Below are 17700 nucleotides of genomic sequence, written 5' to 3' on the forward strand. Positions count from 1 at the left end.
GGAAGCGCTAGAGTGTGTAGCTACACCAGGGCCAAGCAGGGCTGTGACACACTGCGCACAGCACAGATACAGCACACACACACACACACTGCGCACAGCACACAGATACAGCACACACACACACAGCACAGATACAGCACACACACACACACTGCGCACAGCACACACACTGCACACAACACAGATACAGTGGAAGCTCATAGTCCTGCACACACACTGCGCACAGCACAGATACAGCACACACACACACACTGCGCACAGCACACCGATACAGTGGAAGCTCACAGTCCTGCACACACACACTGCGCACAGCACAGATACAGCACACACACACACACACTGCACACAACACAGATACAGTGGAAGCTCATAGTCCTGCACACACACTGCGCACAGATACAGCACACACACACACACACACTGCGCACAGCACAGATACAGCACACACACACACACACACTGCACACAACACAGATACAGTGGAAGCTCATAGTCCTGCACACACACTGCGCACAGCACAGATACAGCACACACACACACACACACACACTGCGCACAGCACAGATACAGTGGGAGCTCACAGTCCTGCTCACACACTGCGCACAGCACAGATACAGTGGAAGCTCAATGTCCTGCACACACACACTGCACACAGCACAGATACAGTGGGAGCTCATAGTCCTGCACACACACACTGCGCACAGCACAGATACAGTGGGAGCTCACAGTCCTGCACACACACACACTGCGCACAGCACAGATACAGTGGGAGCTCACAGTCCTGCACACACACTGCGCACAGCACAGATACAGTGGAAGCTCAATGTCCTGCACACACACACTGCACACAGCACAGATACAGTGGGAGCTCATAGTCCTGCACACACACACTGCGCACAGCACAGATACAGTGGGAGCTCACAGTCCTGCACACACACTGCGCACAGCACAGATACAGTGGGAGCTCACAGTCCTGCACACACACACACTGCGCACAGCACAGATACAGTGGGAGCTCACAGTCCTGCACACACACTGCGCACAGCACAGATACAGTGGGAGCTCACAGTCCTGCACACACACTGCGCACAGCACAGATACAGTGGGAGCTCACAGTCCTGCACACACACTGCGCACAGCACAGATACAGTGGGAGCTCACAGTCCTGCACACACACACACTGCGCACAGCACAGATACAGTGGGAGCTCACAGTCCTGCACACACACTGCGCACAGCACAGATACAGTGGGAGCTCATAGTCCTGCACACACACTGCGCACAGCACAGATACAGTGGGAGCTCACAGTCCTGCACACACACACTGCGCACAGCACAGATACAGTGGGAGCTCACAGTCCTGCACACACACTGCGCACAGCACAGATACAGTGGGAGCTCACAGTCCTGCACACACACACTGCGCACAGATACAGATACAGTGGGAGCTCACAGTCCTGCACACACACACTGCGCACAGATACAGATACAGTGGGAGCTCACAGTCCTGCACACACACTGCGCACAGCACACAGATACAGTGGAAGCTCAATGTCCTGCACACACACTGCGCACAGCACACAGATACAGTGGGAGCTCACAGTCCTGCACACACACACACTGCGCACAGCACAGATACAGTGGGAGCTCACAGTCCTGCACACACACTGCGCACAGCACAGATACAGTGGGAGCTCACAGTCCTGCACACACACACTGCACAGATACAGATACAGTGGGAGCTCACAGTCCTGCACACACACTGCGCACAGCACAGATACAGTGGGAGCTCACAGTCCTGCACACACACACTGCGCACAGCACAGATACAGTGGGAGCTCACAGTCCTGCACACACACACTGCGCACAGCACAGATACAGTGGGAGCTCACAGTCCTGCACACACACACTGCGCACAGCACAGATACAGTGGGAGCTCACAGTCCTGCACACACACACTGCGCACAGCACAGATACAGTGGGAGCTCACAGTCCTGCACACACACACTTCGCACAGCACAGATACAGTGGGAGCTCACAGTCCTGCACACACACACTGCACACAGCACAGATACAGTGGGAGCTCACAGCCCTGCACACACACACTGCACAGATACAGTGGGAGCTCACAGTCCTGCACACACACTGCGCACAGCACAGATACAGTGGGAGCTCATAGTCCTGCACACACACACACTGCGCACAGCACAGATACAGTGGGAGCTCACAGTCCTGCACACACACACTGCGCACAGCACAGATACAGTGGGAGCTCACAGTCCTGCACACACACACTGCGCACAGCACAGATACAGTGGGAGCTCACAGTCCTGCACACACACACACTGCACAGATACAGTGGGAGCTCACAGTCCTGCACACACACACTGCACAGATACAGTGGGAGCTCACAGTCCTGCACACACACTGCGCACAGCACAGATACAGTGGGAGCTCATAGTCCTGCACACACACACACTGCGCACAGCACAGATACAGTGGGAGCTCACAGTCCTGCACACAGCACAGATACAGTGGGAGCTCATAGTCCTGCACACACACTGCGCACAGCACAGATACAGTGGGAGCTCACAGCCCTGCACACACACACTGCACAGATACAGTGGGAGCTCACAGTCCTGCACACACACTGCGCACAGCACAGATACAGTGGGAGCTCATAGTCCTGCACACACACACACTGCGCACAGCACAGATACAGTGGGAGCTCACAGTCCTGCACACAGCACAGATACAGTGGGAGCTCATAGTCCTGCACACACACTGCGCACAGCACAGATACAGTGGGAGCTCACAGTCCTGCACACACACACACTGCACAGATACAGTGGGAGCTCACAGTCCTGCACACACACTGCGCACAGCACAGATACAGTGGGAGCTCACAGTCCTGCACACAGCACAGATACAGTGGGAGCTCACAGTCCTGCACACACACACTGCGCACAGCACACAGATACAGTGGAAGCTCAATGTCCTGCACACACACACTGAGCACAGCACAGATACAATGGGAGCTCACAGTCCTGCACACACACACTGCACAGATACAGTGGGAGCTCACAGTCCTGCACACACACACTGCACACAGCACAGATACAGTGGGAGCTCACAGTCCTGCACACACACTGCGCACAGCACAGATACAGTGGGAGCTCACAGCCCTGCACACACACACTGCACAGATACAGTGGGAGCTCACAGTCCTGCACACACACTGCGCACAGCACAGATACAGTGGGGGCTCATAGTCCTGCACACACACACACACTGCGCACAGCACAGATACAGTGGGAGCTCATAGTCCTGCACACACACTGCGCACAGCACAGATACAGTGGGAGCTCACAGTCCTGCACACACACACACTGCACAGATACAGTGGGAGCTCACAGTCCTGCACACACACTGCGCACAGCACAGATACAGTGGGAGCTCATAGTCCTGCACAGCACAGATACAGTGGGAGCTCACAGTCCTGCACACAGCACAGATACAGTGGGAGCTCACAGTCCTGCACACACACACTGCGCACAGCACACAGATACAGTGGAAGCTCAATGTCCTGCACACACACACTGAGCACAGCACAGATACAATGGGAGCTCACAGTCCTGCACACACACACTGCACAGATACAGTGGGAGCTCACAGTCCTGCACACACACACTGCACACAGCACAGATACAGTGGGAGCTCACAGTCCTGCACACACACTGCGCACAGCACAGATACAGTGGGAGCTCACAGCCCTGCACACACACACTGCACAGATACAGTGGGAGCTCACAGTCCTGCACACACACTGCGCACAGCACAGATACAGTGGGGGCTCATAGTCCTGCACACACACACACACTGCGCACAGCACAGATACAGTGGGAGCTCATAGTCCTGCACACACACTGCGCACAGCACAGATACAGTGGGAGCTCACAGTCCTGCACACACACACACTACACAGATACAGTGGGAGCTCACAGTCCTGCACACACACTGCGCACAGCACAGATACAGTGGGAGCTCATAGTCCTGCACAGCACAGATACAGTGGGAGCTCACAGTCCTGCACACAGCACAGATACAGTGGGAGCTCACAGTCCTTCACACACACACTGTGCACAGCACAGATACAGTGGGAGCTCACAGTCCTGCACACAGCACAGATACAGTGGAAGCTCAATGTCCTGCACACACACACTGCACAGATACAGTGGGAGCTCATAGTCCTGCACACACACTGCGCACAGCACAGATACAGTGGGAGCTCACAGTCCTGCACACACACACTGCGCACAGCACACAGATACAGTGGAAGCTCAATGTCCTGCACACACACACTGCGCACAGCACAGATACAGTGGGAGCTCATAGTCCTGCACACACACACTGCGCACAGCACAGATACAGTGGGAGCTCATAGTCCTGCACACACACACTGCGCACAGCACAGATACAGTGGGAGCTCACAGTCCTGCACACACACTGCGCACAGCACAGATACAGTGGGAGCTCATAGTCCTGCACACACACACACTGCGCACAGCACAGATACAGTGGGAGCTCACAGTCCTGCACACAGCACAGATACAGTGGGAGCTCATAGTCCTGCACACACACTGCGCACAGCACAGATACAGTGGGAGCTCACAGCCCTGCACACACACACTGCACAGATACAGTGGGAGCTCACAGTCCTGCACACACACTGCGCACAGCACAGATACAGTGGGAGCTCATAGTCCTGCACACACACACACTGCGCACAGCACAGATACAGTGGGAGCTCATAGTCCTGCACACACACTGCGCACAGCACAGATACAGTGGGAGCTCACAGTCCTGCACACACACACACTGCACAGATACAGTGGGAGCTCACAGTCCTGCACACACACTGCGCACAGCACAGATACAGTGGGAGCTCACAGTCCTGCACACAGCACAGATACAGTGGGAGCTCACAGTCCTGCACACACACACTGCGCACAGCACACAGATACAGTGGAAGCTCAATGTCCTGCACACACACACTGAGCACAGCACAGATACAATGGGAGCTCACAGTCCTGCACACACACACTGCACAGATACAGTGGGAGCTCACAGTCCTGCACACACACACTGCACACAGCACAGATACAGTGGAAGCTCAATGTCCTGCACACACACACTGCGCACAGCACAGATACAGTGGGAGCTCACAGCCCTGCACACACACACTGCACAGATACAGTGGGAGCTCACAGTCCTGCACACACACTGCGCACAGCACAGATACAGTGGGGGCTCATAGTCCTGCACACACACACACACTGCGCACAGCACAGATACAGTGGGAGCTCATAGTCCTGCACACACACTGCGCACAGCACAGATACAGTGGGAGCTCACAGTCCTGCACACACACACACTACACAGATACAGTGGGAGCTCACAGTCCTGCACACACACTGCGCACAGCACAGATACAGTGGGAGCTCATAGTCCTGCACAGCACAGATACAGTGGGAGCTCACAGTCCTGCACACAGCACAGATACAGTGGGAGCTCACAGTCCTTCACACACACACTGTGCACAGCACAGATACAGTGGGAGCTCACAGTCCTGCACACAGCACAGATACAGTGGAAGCTCAATGTCCTGCACACACACACTGCACAGATACAGTGGGAGCTCATAGTCCTGCACACACACTGCGCACAGCACAGATACAGTGGGAGCTCACAGTCCTGCACACACACACTGCGCACAGCACACAGATACAGTGGAAGCTCAATGTCCTGCACACACACACTGCGCACAGCACAGATACAGTGGGAGCTCATAGTCCTGCACACACACACTGCGCACAGCACAGATACAGTGGGAGCTCATAGTCCTGCACACACACACTGCGCACAGCACAGATACAGTGGGAGCTCACAGTCCTGCACACACACTGCGCACAGCACAGATACAGTGGGAGCTCACCGTCCTGCACACACACACTGCACAGATACAGTGGGAGCTCACAGTCCTGCACACACACTGCGCACAGCACAGATACAGTGGGAGCTCATAGTCCTGCACACAGCACAGATACAGTGGAAGCTCAATGTCCTGCACACACACACTGCGCACAGCACAGATACAGTGGGAGCTCATAGTCCTGCACACACACTGCGCACAGCACAGATACAGTGGGAGCTCATAGTCCTGCACACACACACTGCGCACAGCACAGATACAGTGGGAGATCACAGTCCTGCACACACACACTGCGCACAGCACAGATACAGTGGGAGCTCACAGTCCTGCACACACACACTGCGCACAGCACAGATACAGTGGGAGCTCACAGTCCTGCACAGCACAGATACAGTGGGAGCTCACAGTCCTGCACAGCACAGATACAGTGGGAGCTCACAGTCCTGCACAGCACAGATACAGTGGGAGCTCACAGTCCTGCACACACACACTGCGCACAGCACAGATACAGTGGGAGCTCATAGTCCTGCACACACACACTGCGCACAGCACAGATACAGTGGGAGCTCACAGTCCTGCACACACACTGCGCACAGCACAGATACAGTGGGAGCTCACAGTCCTGCACACACACTGCGCACAGCACAGATACAGTGGGAGCTCACAGTCCTGCACAGCACAGATACAGTGGGAGCTCACAGTCCTGCACAGCACAGATACAGTGGGAGCTCACAGTCCTGCACAGCACAGATACAGTGGGAGCTCACAGTCCTGCACAGCACAGATACAGTGGGAGCTCATAGTCCTGCACACACACTGCGCACAGCACAGATACAGTGGGAGCTCACAGTCCTGCACAGCACAGATACAGTGGGAGCTCACCGTCCTGCACAGCACAGATACAGTGGGAGCTCACCGTCCTGCACAGCACAGATACAGTGGGAGCTCATAGTCCTGCACACACACTGCGCACAGCACAGATACAGTGGGAGCTCACCGTCCTGCACAGCACAGATACAGTGGGAGCTCACCGTCCTGCACGCACATCTAGGGAAGATTTCCATTCTACTGACTGGTCAAAGGGTAACACAGTACTTCTCAACAGAAGCCGGGCGCTGCATGATAATGTCACAGTGCAGCAAAGGGTTCCTGGTCACTAGGGGTGGTGATCCCTTGTGGTGTGACATCCGGTACGGTATATACATTCCGCACCCCCCCCCCTAGTGACGCCGCTGTGTCCAACATCCATCCGCTGCTGTCATATCGGTACTTACACCCACTCCATGCTCGGTGCAAAACATCCATCTGACAAAAGGTGTCCGCGCGCTACTGTAGTTGGCTGACACTCCACTAGGCGGTATAGTTTCTGTGTGTCTGCACGGTCATGTTCTATCAAATCTGTGTGTTCTATAAAAATTCAAGGATAGGAGGTACATGCATGCGTCATCCACCTAACGCAGTCTCTCAGCGTCCTGAGAATAGGTACTATAGTACCGGTAAAGGCCGCATTACCTAAGAGGAAATCCAGTTTCCAGTTTATATGTGACAATTTATTTAGCGTCATATTTAATTTTAGTGAACATATATTTACAGAACACACAGATATTTATTTTACTACTAGCACAGTCATATACAATCACTGCGAGTGACATCCTATAGTATTACACGCATCACAAGTCGTACTTTGTCAAAAGCTGCTATTTTGCGCAAACTGTACATTTTTTAGTGATGTAACGTCATCCCAGAAAAATGTTGTGCCCCCCACCCCCAACCTATCACCCCTCCTACGTCCCCTTCACAGGAACAGATGTCATGAGGTAAGGTAATACGTCTATAAAAAAAAAAAAAAAAAGTACTAAACTAAAGCAGAGAGATTTTTAGACCAAATTGTTTCCAAGTTGAACCCTACAGGGCCCCTTAACCTTTAACACCAGTTACCACACACAAATATCAGACATAAAAGTACATCTTTACACACATTGGTAATATTTGTGATATCTGGAAATTCTCTTCAGAATTCACGAGCAGTTTGATCCCCACTACCTTGCACGGCCCATAATGTACCCCTCCCATTAGTAGCTTGTGGCTCCTGTTTGCCTCGTGTCCCCCTCATACTATTTATAATGGCTGCTGTCTCACCCCTTCTTTATAACTAGTGGCTTATGTCTGCACTTTATGTCCTCATAATAGATTAGTGACTCCTGTCCCTTCGATTTATTATAACTAGGGGTCCCTGTGTCTCCTCCTTCCCATGGCCCCTGGGATAATCTGAAAACCCCTCCCCCAAGCCCCTTGGCCCCTCTCTCTCTCTCTTCCCTTGGCCTCTGTGTAAGCCATGTTCCCACTTCCCTTGGCCAGTCTCTCCCCTTCCAATGGCCAAATTTATCCTGTCTCATCATTCTCCTTTGCCTCTCCCCTTGACCCCACCCCTGTGTGAGTGATATCCCAACTTCCCCATGTGTGAGCCATGCCTCCAGCCCCCACCCCTGCGTGAGTGATAACCCAACTTCCCCCTGTGTGAGCCATGCCTCGGGACCCCTCCCGTGTGTTATACCCCAACTTTCCCCTGTGTGAGCCATGCCTCCGGACCCCTCCCCTGTGTGAGTGATATCCCCACTTACCCCAGTGTGTACCATGCCTCCAGCCCCCTCCTCTGTGTGAGTGATATCCCCACTTACCCCAGTGTGTACCATGCCTCCAGCCCCCTCCTCTGTGTGAGTGATATCCCCACTTCCCCCTGTGTGAGCCATGCCTCCAGCGCCCTCCTCTGTGTGAGTGATATCGCCACTTCCCCCTGTGTGAGCCATGCCTCCAGACCCCTCCTCTGAGCGAGTGATAGACCCCTCCTCTGTGTGAGTGATATCCCCACTTCCCCATGTGTGAGCCATGCCTCTGGCCCCCTCCTCTGTGTGAGTGATTTCCCCACTTCCCCCTGTGAGAGCCACGCCTCTGGCCCCCTCCTCTGTGTGAGTGATATCGCCACTTCCCCCTGTGTGAGCCATGCCTCCAGCGCCCTCCTCTGTGTGAGTGATATCGCCACTTCCCCCTGTGTGAGCCATGCCTCCAGACCCCTCCTCTGAGCGAGTGATAGACCCCTCCTCTGTGTGAGTGATATCCCCACTTCCCCATGTGTGAGCCATGCCTCTGGCCCCCTCCTCTGTGTGAGTGATTTCCCCACTTCCCCCTGTGAGAGCCACGCCTCTGGCCCCCTCCTCTGTGTGAGTGATATCGCCACTTCCCCCTGTGTGAGCCATGCCTCCAGACCCCTCCTCTGTGTGAGTGATAGACCCCTCCTCTGTGTGAGTGATATCGCCACTTCCCCCTGTGTGAGCTATGCCTCCGGCCCCCTCCCCTGTCTGAGTGATATCCCCACTTCCCTCTGTGTGAGCCATGCCTCCAGCACCCTCCTCTGTGTGAGTGATATCGCCACCTCTCCCTGTGTGAGCCATGCCTCCAGACCCCTCCTCTGTGTGAGTAATATCGCCAATTTCCTCTGTGTGAGCCATGCCTCCAGACCCCTCCTCTGTGTGAGTGATATCCCCACTACCCCTGTGAGAGCCATGCCCCCGGCACCCTCCTCTGTGTGAGTGATATCCCCACTTTCCCCTGTGTGAGCCATGCCTCTGGCCCCCTACTCTGTGAGTGATATCCCTACTTTCCCGTGTGAGCCATGCGTCCGGCCCCCTCCCATGCGCGAGTGATATCCCCCACTTCCCCGTGTGAGCCATGCATCCAGCCCCCACCCGTGTGATAGCCCTCCCTTCCCCCTGTGTGAGCCATGCCTCCAGCCCCCACCCGTGTGATATCCCCCACTACCCCGTGTGAGCCATGCTTCCAGCCCCCTCCTCTGTGTGAGTGGTATCCCCACTTCCCACTGTGTGAGCCATGCTTCCAGCGCCCTCCTCTGTGAGTGATATCCCCACTTCCCCATGTGTGAGCCATGCCTCCAACACCCTCATCTGTGTGAGTGTTATCCCCACTTCCCCCTGTGTGAGCCATGCCTCCGGCCCCCTCCTCTGTGTGAGTGATATCGCCACTTCTCCCTGTGTGAGCCATTCCTCCAGCCCCCTCCTCTGTGTGAGTGATATCGCCACTTCCCCCTGTGTAAGCCATGCCTCCAGACCCCTCCTCTGTGTGAGTAATATCGCCATATTCCCGTGTGAGCCATGCCTCCAGAACCCTCCTCTGTGCGAGTGATATCCCCACTTACCCCTGTGTGAGCCATGCCTCCAGTCCCCTCCTCTGCGTGAGTGATATTCCCACTTCTCCCTGTGTGAGCCATGCCTCCAGACTCCTCCTCTGTGTGAGTGATAGACCCCTCCTCTGTATGAGTGATATCCCCACTTCCCCCTGTGTGAGCCATGCCTCCAGACCCCTCCTCTGTGTGCTCTGTGTGAGTGATAGACCCCTCCTCTGTGTGAGTGATATCCATACTTCCCCCTGTGAGCGCCATGCCTGCGGCCCCCTCCTCTGTGTGAGTGATATCCCCACTTCCCCCTGTGTGAGCCATGCCTCCGCCCCCTCCTCTGTGTGAGTGATATCCCCACTTCCCCCTGTGTGAGCCATGCCTCCGGCCCCCTCCTCTGTGTGAGTGATATCTCCACTACCCCTGTGTGGGCCATGCCTCCGGACCCCTCTTCTGTGTGAGTGATATCTCCACTTCTCCCTGGGTGTGAGCCATGCCTCCAGACCCCTCCTCTGTATGAGCGATAGACCCCTCCTGTGTGTGTGATATCCCCACTTCCCCCTGTGTGAGCCATGCCTCCGGCCCCCTCCTCTGTGTGAGTGATATGGTTCCGGTATGAATGGTCGACCATGTTATGGTCGACAGTCATTAGGTCGACCACTATTGGTCGACATTGACATGGTCGACATGGACACATGGTCGACACATGAAAATGGTCGACACGTGAAAGGTCGATACATGAAAAGGTCGACATGCGTTTTTTTACCTTTTTTTGTGTCGTTTTTTGCGTAAAGTGACCGGGAACCCCAATTAGTGCACCGCGTCCGCTCGCCATGCTTCGGGCATGGTGCCTTCGCTTCGCTCGGCACAGATTACTGTTCCAATCGTAGTCCACGTGGATCGTAAAGTATGGAAAAGTTCCCCAAAAGAAAAAAAAGTTAAAAAACTCATGTCGACCTTTTCATGTGTCAACCTTTCATGTGTCGACCATGTGTCCATGTCGACCATGTCAATGTCGACCAATAGTGGTCGACCTAATGACTGTCGACCATAACATGGTCGACCATGTGAACGGAAACCGAGTGATATCCCCACTTCCCCCCGTGTTAGCCATGCCTGCGGCCCCCTCCTCTGCGTGAGTGATATCCCCACTTCTCCCTGTGTGAGCCATGCCTCCAGACACCTCCTCTGTGTGAGTGATATCTCCACTACCCGTGTGGGCCATGCCTCCGCCCCCTCCTCTGTGTGAGTGATATCCCCACTTCCCCCTGTGTGAGCCATGCCTCCGCCCCCTCCTCTGTGTGAGCGATATCCCCACTTCCCTCTGTGTGAGCCATGCCTCCGGCCCCCTCCTCTGTGTGAGTGATATCCCCACTTCCCCCTGTGTGAGCCATGCCTCCGGCCCCCTCCTCTGTGTGAGTGATATCCCTACTTCCTCCTGTGTGAGCCATGCCTCCGGCCCCCTCCTCTGTGTGAGTGATATCCCTACTTCCTCCTGTGTGAGCCATGCCTCCGACCCCCTCCTCTGTGTGAGTGATATCCCCACTCCCCCCTGTGTGAGCCATGCCTCCAGACCCCTCCTCTGCAAGTGATATCCCCACTTCCCCCCGTGTGAGCCATGCCTCCAGACACCTCCTCTGTGTGAGTGATATCCCCATTTCCCCCTGTGTGAGCCATGACTCCGTACCCCTCCTCTGTGTAAGTGATATCTCCACTACCCGTGCGGGCCATGCCTCCGCCCCCTCCTCTGTGTGAGTGATATCCCCACTTCCTCCTGTGTGAGCCATGCCTCCGGCCCCCTCCTCTGTGTGAGTGATATCCCTACTTCCTCCTGTGTGAGCCATGCCTCCGGCCCCCTCCTCTGTGTGAGTGATATCTCCACTACCCCTGTGTGGGCCATGCCTACAGCCCCCTCCTCTGTGTAAGTGATATCCACACTTCTCCCTGTGTGAGCCATGCCTCCGGCCCCCTCCTCTGTGTGAGTGATATCTCCACTACCCCTGTGTGGGCCATGACTCCGTACCCCTCCTCTGTGTAAGTGATATCTCCACTACCCGTGCGGGCCATGCCTCCGCCCCCTCCTCTGTGTGAGTGATATCCCCACTTCCCCCTGTGTGAGCCATGCCTCCGCCCCCTCCTCTGTGTGAGTGATATCACCACTTCCCCCTGTGTGAGCCATGCCTCCGGCCCCCTCCTGTGTGAGTGATATCCCCACTTCCTCCTGTGTGAGCCATGCTTCCGGCCCCCTCCTCTGCGAGTGATATCCCCACTTCCCCCCGTGTGAGCCATGCCTCCGGCCCCCTCCTCTGTGTGAGTGATATCTCCACTACTCCTGTGTGGGCCATGACTCCGTACCCCTCCTCTGTGTGAGTGATATCTCCACTACCCATGCGGGCCATGCCTCCGCCCCCTCCTCTGTGTGAGTGATATCCCCACTTCCCCCTGTGTGAGCCATGCCTCCGGCCCCCTCCTCTGAGTGAGTGATATCCCCACTTCCTCCTGTGTGAGCCATGCCTCCGGCCCCTCCTCTGAGTGAGTGATATCCCCACTTCCTCCTGTGTGAGCCATGCCTCCGGCCCCTCCTCTGAGTGAGTGATATCCCCACTTCCTCCTGTGTGAGCCATGCCTCCGGCCCCTCCTCTGAGTGAGTGATATCCCCACTTCCTCCTGTGTGAGCCATGCCTCCGGCCCCTCCTCTGTGTGAGTGATATCCCCACTTCCTCCTGTGTGAGCCATGCCTCCGGCCCCTCCTCTGAGTGAGTGATATCCCCACTTCCTCCTGTGTGAGCCATGCCTCCGGCCCCTCCTCTGAGTGAGTGATATCCCCACTTCCTCCTGTGTGAGCCATGCCTCCAGCCTCCTCCTCTGTGTGAGTGATATCCCCACTTCCTCCTGTGTGAGCCATGCCTCCAGCCTCCTCCTCTGTGTGAGTGATATCCCCACTTCCTCCTGTGTGAGCCATGCCTCCAGCCTCCTCCTCTGTGTGAGTGATATCCCCACTTCCTCCTGTGTGAGCCATGCCTCCGGCCCCTCCTCTGAGTGAGTGATATCCCCACTTCCTCCTGTGTGAGCCATGCCTCCGGCCCCCTCCTCTGAGTGAGTGATATCCCCACTTCCTCCTGTGTGAGCCATGCCTCCGGCCCCTCCTCTGAGTGAGTGATATCCCCACTTCCTCCTGTGTGAGCCATGCCTCCGGCCCCTCCTCTGAGTGAGTGATATCCCCACTTCCTCCTGTGTGAGCCATGCCTCCGGCCCCTCCTCTGAGTGAGTGATATCCCCACTTCCTCCTGTGTGAGCCATGCCTCCGGCCCCTCCTCTGTGTGAGTGATATCCCCACTTCCTCCTGTGTGAGCCATGCCTCCGGCCCCTCCTCTGAGTGAGTGATATCCCCACTTCCTCCTGTGTGAGCCATGCCTCCGGCCCCTCCTCTGAGTGAGTGATATCCCCACTTCCTCCTGTGTGAGCCATGCCTCCAGCCTCCTCCTCTGTGTGAGTGATATCCCCACTTCCTCCTGTGTGAGCCATGCCTCCAGCCTCCTCCTCTGTGTGAGTGATATCCCCACTTCCTCCTGTGTGAGCCATGCCTCCAGCCTCCTCCTCTGTGTGAGTGATATCCCCACTTCCTCCTGTGTGAGCCATGCCTCCGGCCCCTCCTCTGAGTGAGTGATATCCCCACTTCCTCCTGTGTGAGCCATGCCTCCGGCCCCCTCCTCTGAGTGAGTGATATCCCCACTTCCTCCTGTGTGAGCCATGCCTCCGGCCCCTCCTCTGTGTGAGTGATATCCCCACTCCCCCCTGTTCTTAGGTTTAGCACTACTCCAGGTCACTATCACGTTATCTGGAACAGTAACAGCACTATATTCATTTTGATACGTGTTCTCTATGCTGTTTGTTATGTCAGGTTTTTCATATTGTTTTGCTGCTATCATTAAAAGTGAAGTTTTAATTTGTATTATACCTCCAATTGTGGTGGATAGGTACATTTTTTCTTTTCTGTACTTGCATATTACACTATACTGTCATGAGAGCACCTTTATAGTCTGATTGGATGTACTTAAACCGATATGTAATAGCCATGGAGTAAATCCCTAAATGGGGGGTCTCGTTTAGTGCTCCCTTCCCCTTTTCCCAAAATACAATAACCACAAGATATCAGAGTAAAGCTGGTTACACACTGGCAGATATATCTGCAGATGGTGGTTGTTCATACACACAGAAAGATGCACTAATATATCTGCAGATGTATTGGACGTCTTTCACAGACATATTGCTTGTACACACCTGCAGATCAGCAAAAGATATATTGGACAACCAATTGATTGGCCAATATATCTGCCAGTGTGTACCCAGCATTAAGGACACACTGTATTGTTAATCATACCTGCTAGATCAGGCTTTTTCAACCAGTGAGCCGCGACCAGTTGCAAGGTGTGCCGCGGAGCCAGAGCAGCTTCCTGCACCTTCAGAGTGAACTGTTGGCCCGGGCTCTTCTTAGGAGGATCAGTCGTGCTCTGGTCGTGACCTATGCCTAGAAAACGCGGCGGTGTGATATCATAGGTCACGGCCGCCGCGTCTCACCACCCAGCCAGTCCACCCGCCTGCATACACATCTTCCAGTTCCCGCCTGCATACACAGCTTTCCTTGCCCACCCACATCCACACCTGCCTGACCGCCCGCAGCTCAGAATTTGCAGCAATCCACTATAAACCACTCCCGCCACTGAGGGACAGGGAGGAGGACAGCTGACCGGTAGGGGCTAATATTTGTTATTTTATTTCTCCTGTGGGGAACAATGAGATTTTAATAGGATTTATGTGGGGATAATATGAATTTATGGGGGGGAACAATGTGAATATTTAATGTGGGAAGCAATATGATTTATGTGGTGAGCAATGTGATTGTTTTTTCTGTGTAGGCCAATGCATGTGTGGCATTTTTTTTTACTGAGGGCCAATGTGTGTTTTTTATTTTTTTCTGTGGGGAACTGATGGTGTGCCTTGGGAATTTTAAAATATTGTTCGGTGTGCCGTGTGTAAAAAAAAGGTTGAAAATCACTGTGCTAGACAGTGGTTGGTTTATCCAAAATGTTCTATGGGGCGGTATTAAGTTGATGTCGGAAACTGCCATCTTGTCAGAAAGACGGCAGTTTCCGACTGTTTTAGGTTGGCATGGGTTCCCACCTATTCAATGCTGCCCCCTTTTATCCGACAAGTTGTGAAATCTGATTAGTCGATAACCTGTTGGAAAGCACGCAGACCGGCGGCTTAAGGGCGGCCAAACCAGACAGGGGTTTTAGCCCAGTTTCCGACAATGGCAATCCGACTTTAAAAAAATTTGGATTGGCATTGTCGGGTTTGGCGCAGCACTGAATACTCACGTCGGATCATTTCTGTCGGAAATTATCAGACATGTCATGAATATACTTGTATGTCGCTATTTAAAATGAATCAGTGAAATAAGTTGCAGTGATTATAAGTTTGATGGGTTATGATTATTACATTTATTTATATGGCGTCACAGGGGTTCTGTAGCGCCATACACACGGGACAGAACAAATAACAAAACTGCATAAATTAAAATGTACACGTATAGAGGATTACAACTGACAAGTTACATAACTACACGGTGGAGAGAGAGGTATCTGCTCGCAAGAGCTTACATTCTAGAACACGTCCTTTACAGCACAAGGCTGAGCACGACAGCACTATACTCTGGATGTAATTATGCCTTTATGTCCTGCTGGGTTTTCAAACTCATTACCAGTGGCGTTCTATTACTTCGTTTAGCAATTTCAGCAGATCCTGTAGACGCCATTATATTGAAAGCCAATTCTGTGCTACATGTGGCCTAGATCCCATCCACAAAATTTCAATACAACTTCATACTGTACTTGATTCAATGGACAGACTACATATATCACGCTGTACCCTACACATATGTCAGAACCGCTGAATAACATCACAAGTTTAGTACTGTAGCAATTCAAGTTCGTGTGAAACTAATGGGATGGCAGAGCGACTGACAGGAAGCCAGCACTAGGGGTAGGTGACAGCGGAGGGTGGTCGTCAAAACGCAGGCATGTTTGGGCCGTTTTAGCGGTGGGTAGCTTGTGGTGTCTGCGATCCTGTACCTTCTATTTATGGGGGAAGCCATCAGGATCCTGGCTGTTGGGAACCCGGCAGTCAGAATACCGACACTAGTCTGAATGCTGACAGCAGAGGGTTAGGCTACATCAGGGATGAGGGGGTTAGGATTAGGCACTTATGGGGGGTAGTTAGGGATAGGCACAAAGGGGGGAGGTTAGGGTTACGCTGCGGGTCGAGAGGGTTAGGGTTATGAAAAGGGGGGAGGTTGGGGTTAGACTGCAGGTAGAGAGGGTTGGGGGGGGGGGGGGGGGGGGGGAGAACACCCTTAACTCACCCCTATTTTAAACTCCGGGGTCCCTTCATCGGTATTTCACACGCCAGGATCTCATACTGATCCCGTTTATAGCTCCGTCAGCTCACTCCAGCCAGCTCCAATGGCTGCAGTGGGCGTCTCTATGCCGTTTGGAGGTGCGTGCTTTTATACTCAAGATTCGCAATTCCGTCGCTTGCTAACCAGCAGATACGGCTGGAAATTGCTCCACATCGGAATCAGGCTTATAGCGCCGCTGAGCGTACACGTAGAATAAGCAGATACTAAGAATTACAGTCAGTGTGTGGGACGAGAAGTGGTACTGTGCAGTGGGTCCTGCAAGCAGAATATGAACAGATACTGAACATTACACATATAAAGAATATTGCTATAGACAAAATAAAAAAAAATGGAGGCTAGTTTGCCAGTAAGTGGTGGGAACACCTGTAGTTCTGAACAATTCTGCAGACACCTTTTTGGCAGACGCCAGCTTTGATAAGGCTTCCCCGTGTAAACCTGGACACCCAAATTCTGCCCCCTCTTCCTTTTTTTGCAGGGGTTCACAGCAGAGTAAAATGTAATAAAGGCACATGGTAAACGCAGACTTACAGTGGCACCAGCCCAAGTGACAGCACCAGTGGAGCCTGAAGCACTTGCCATGGCTGTGGGTGGCACAGATGGAGAGACCGTCGCAGGGCTTGAAATCGGGTCTTCCGGCACAGCTCCTGGCCAAAGCTTGCGCTTCGTCCACCTTATCATTCTTCAGGCACTTGGAGGCAGCTGTGGCTGTCATCTCTGTCTGGAAGCCTGATCAGCAGGCCGGGAGAGACGTGCCGGTGGCTGGGAGAACAGTGGATGCCTGGAACTGAAGGAGTAAGCTGTTTTAGTGCAAATTGAGTGAGAAGTCACACATAGGTGGTCATTCCGAGTTGATCGCTCGCTAGCAGTTTTTAGCAGCCGTGCAAACGCTATGTTTTTTCGTGCAGTTTTAGAGTAGCTCAATACCTACTCAGCGCTTGCGATCACTTCAGACTGTTCAGTTCCTTTTTTGACGTCACAAACACGCCCTGCGTTCGCCCAGCCACACCTGCGTTTTTCCTGGTACGCCTACGTTCTTTCGAACACT

At 53.8% G+C, this 17700-nt stretch overlaps 1 protein-coding gene across 1 annotated transcript in view; it reads right to left on the minus strand.

Annotated features, from left to right (window-relative positions):
- C7H3orf70 (chromosome 7 C3orf70 homolog) overlaps window positions 1-17700 on the minus strand; it is a 141636-nt gene that overhangs the window by 98629 nt on the left and 25307 nt on the right. Inside the window, exon 2 of the mRNA XM_063932996.1 lies at window positions 17184-17439. Coding sequence (XP_063789066.1) covers window positions 17184-17367 — 184 coding nt within the window. The 5' untranslated portion in view covers window positions 17368-17439. The remainder of the gene's footprint in view (window positions 1-17183; window positions 17440-17700) is intronic.

This window comes from Pseudophryne corroboree, chromosome 7 (genome assembly GCF_028390025.1).
Source record: "Pseudophryne corroboree isolate aPseCor3 chromosome 7, aPseCor3.hap2, whole genome shotgun sequence".
NCBI lineage: Eukaryota > Metazoa > Chordata > Amphibia > Anura > Myobatrachidae > Pseudophryne > Pseudophryne corroboree.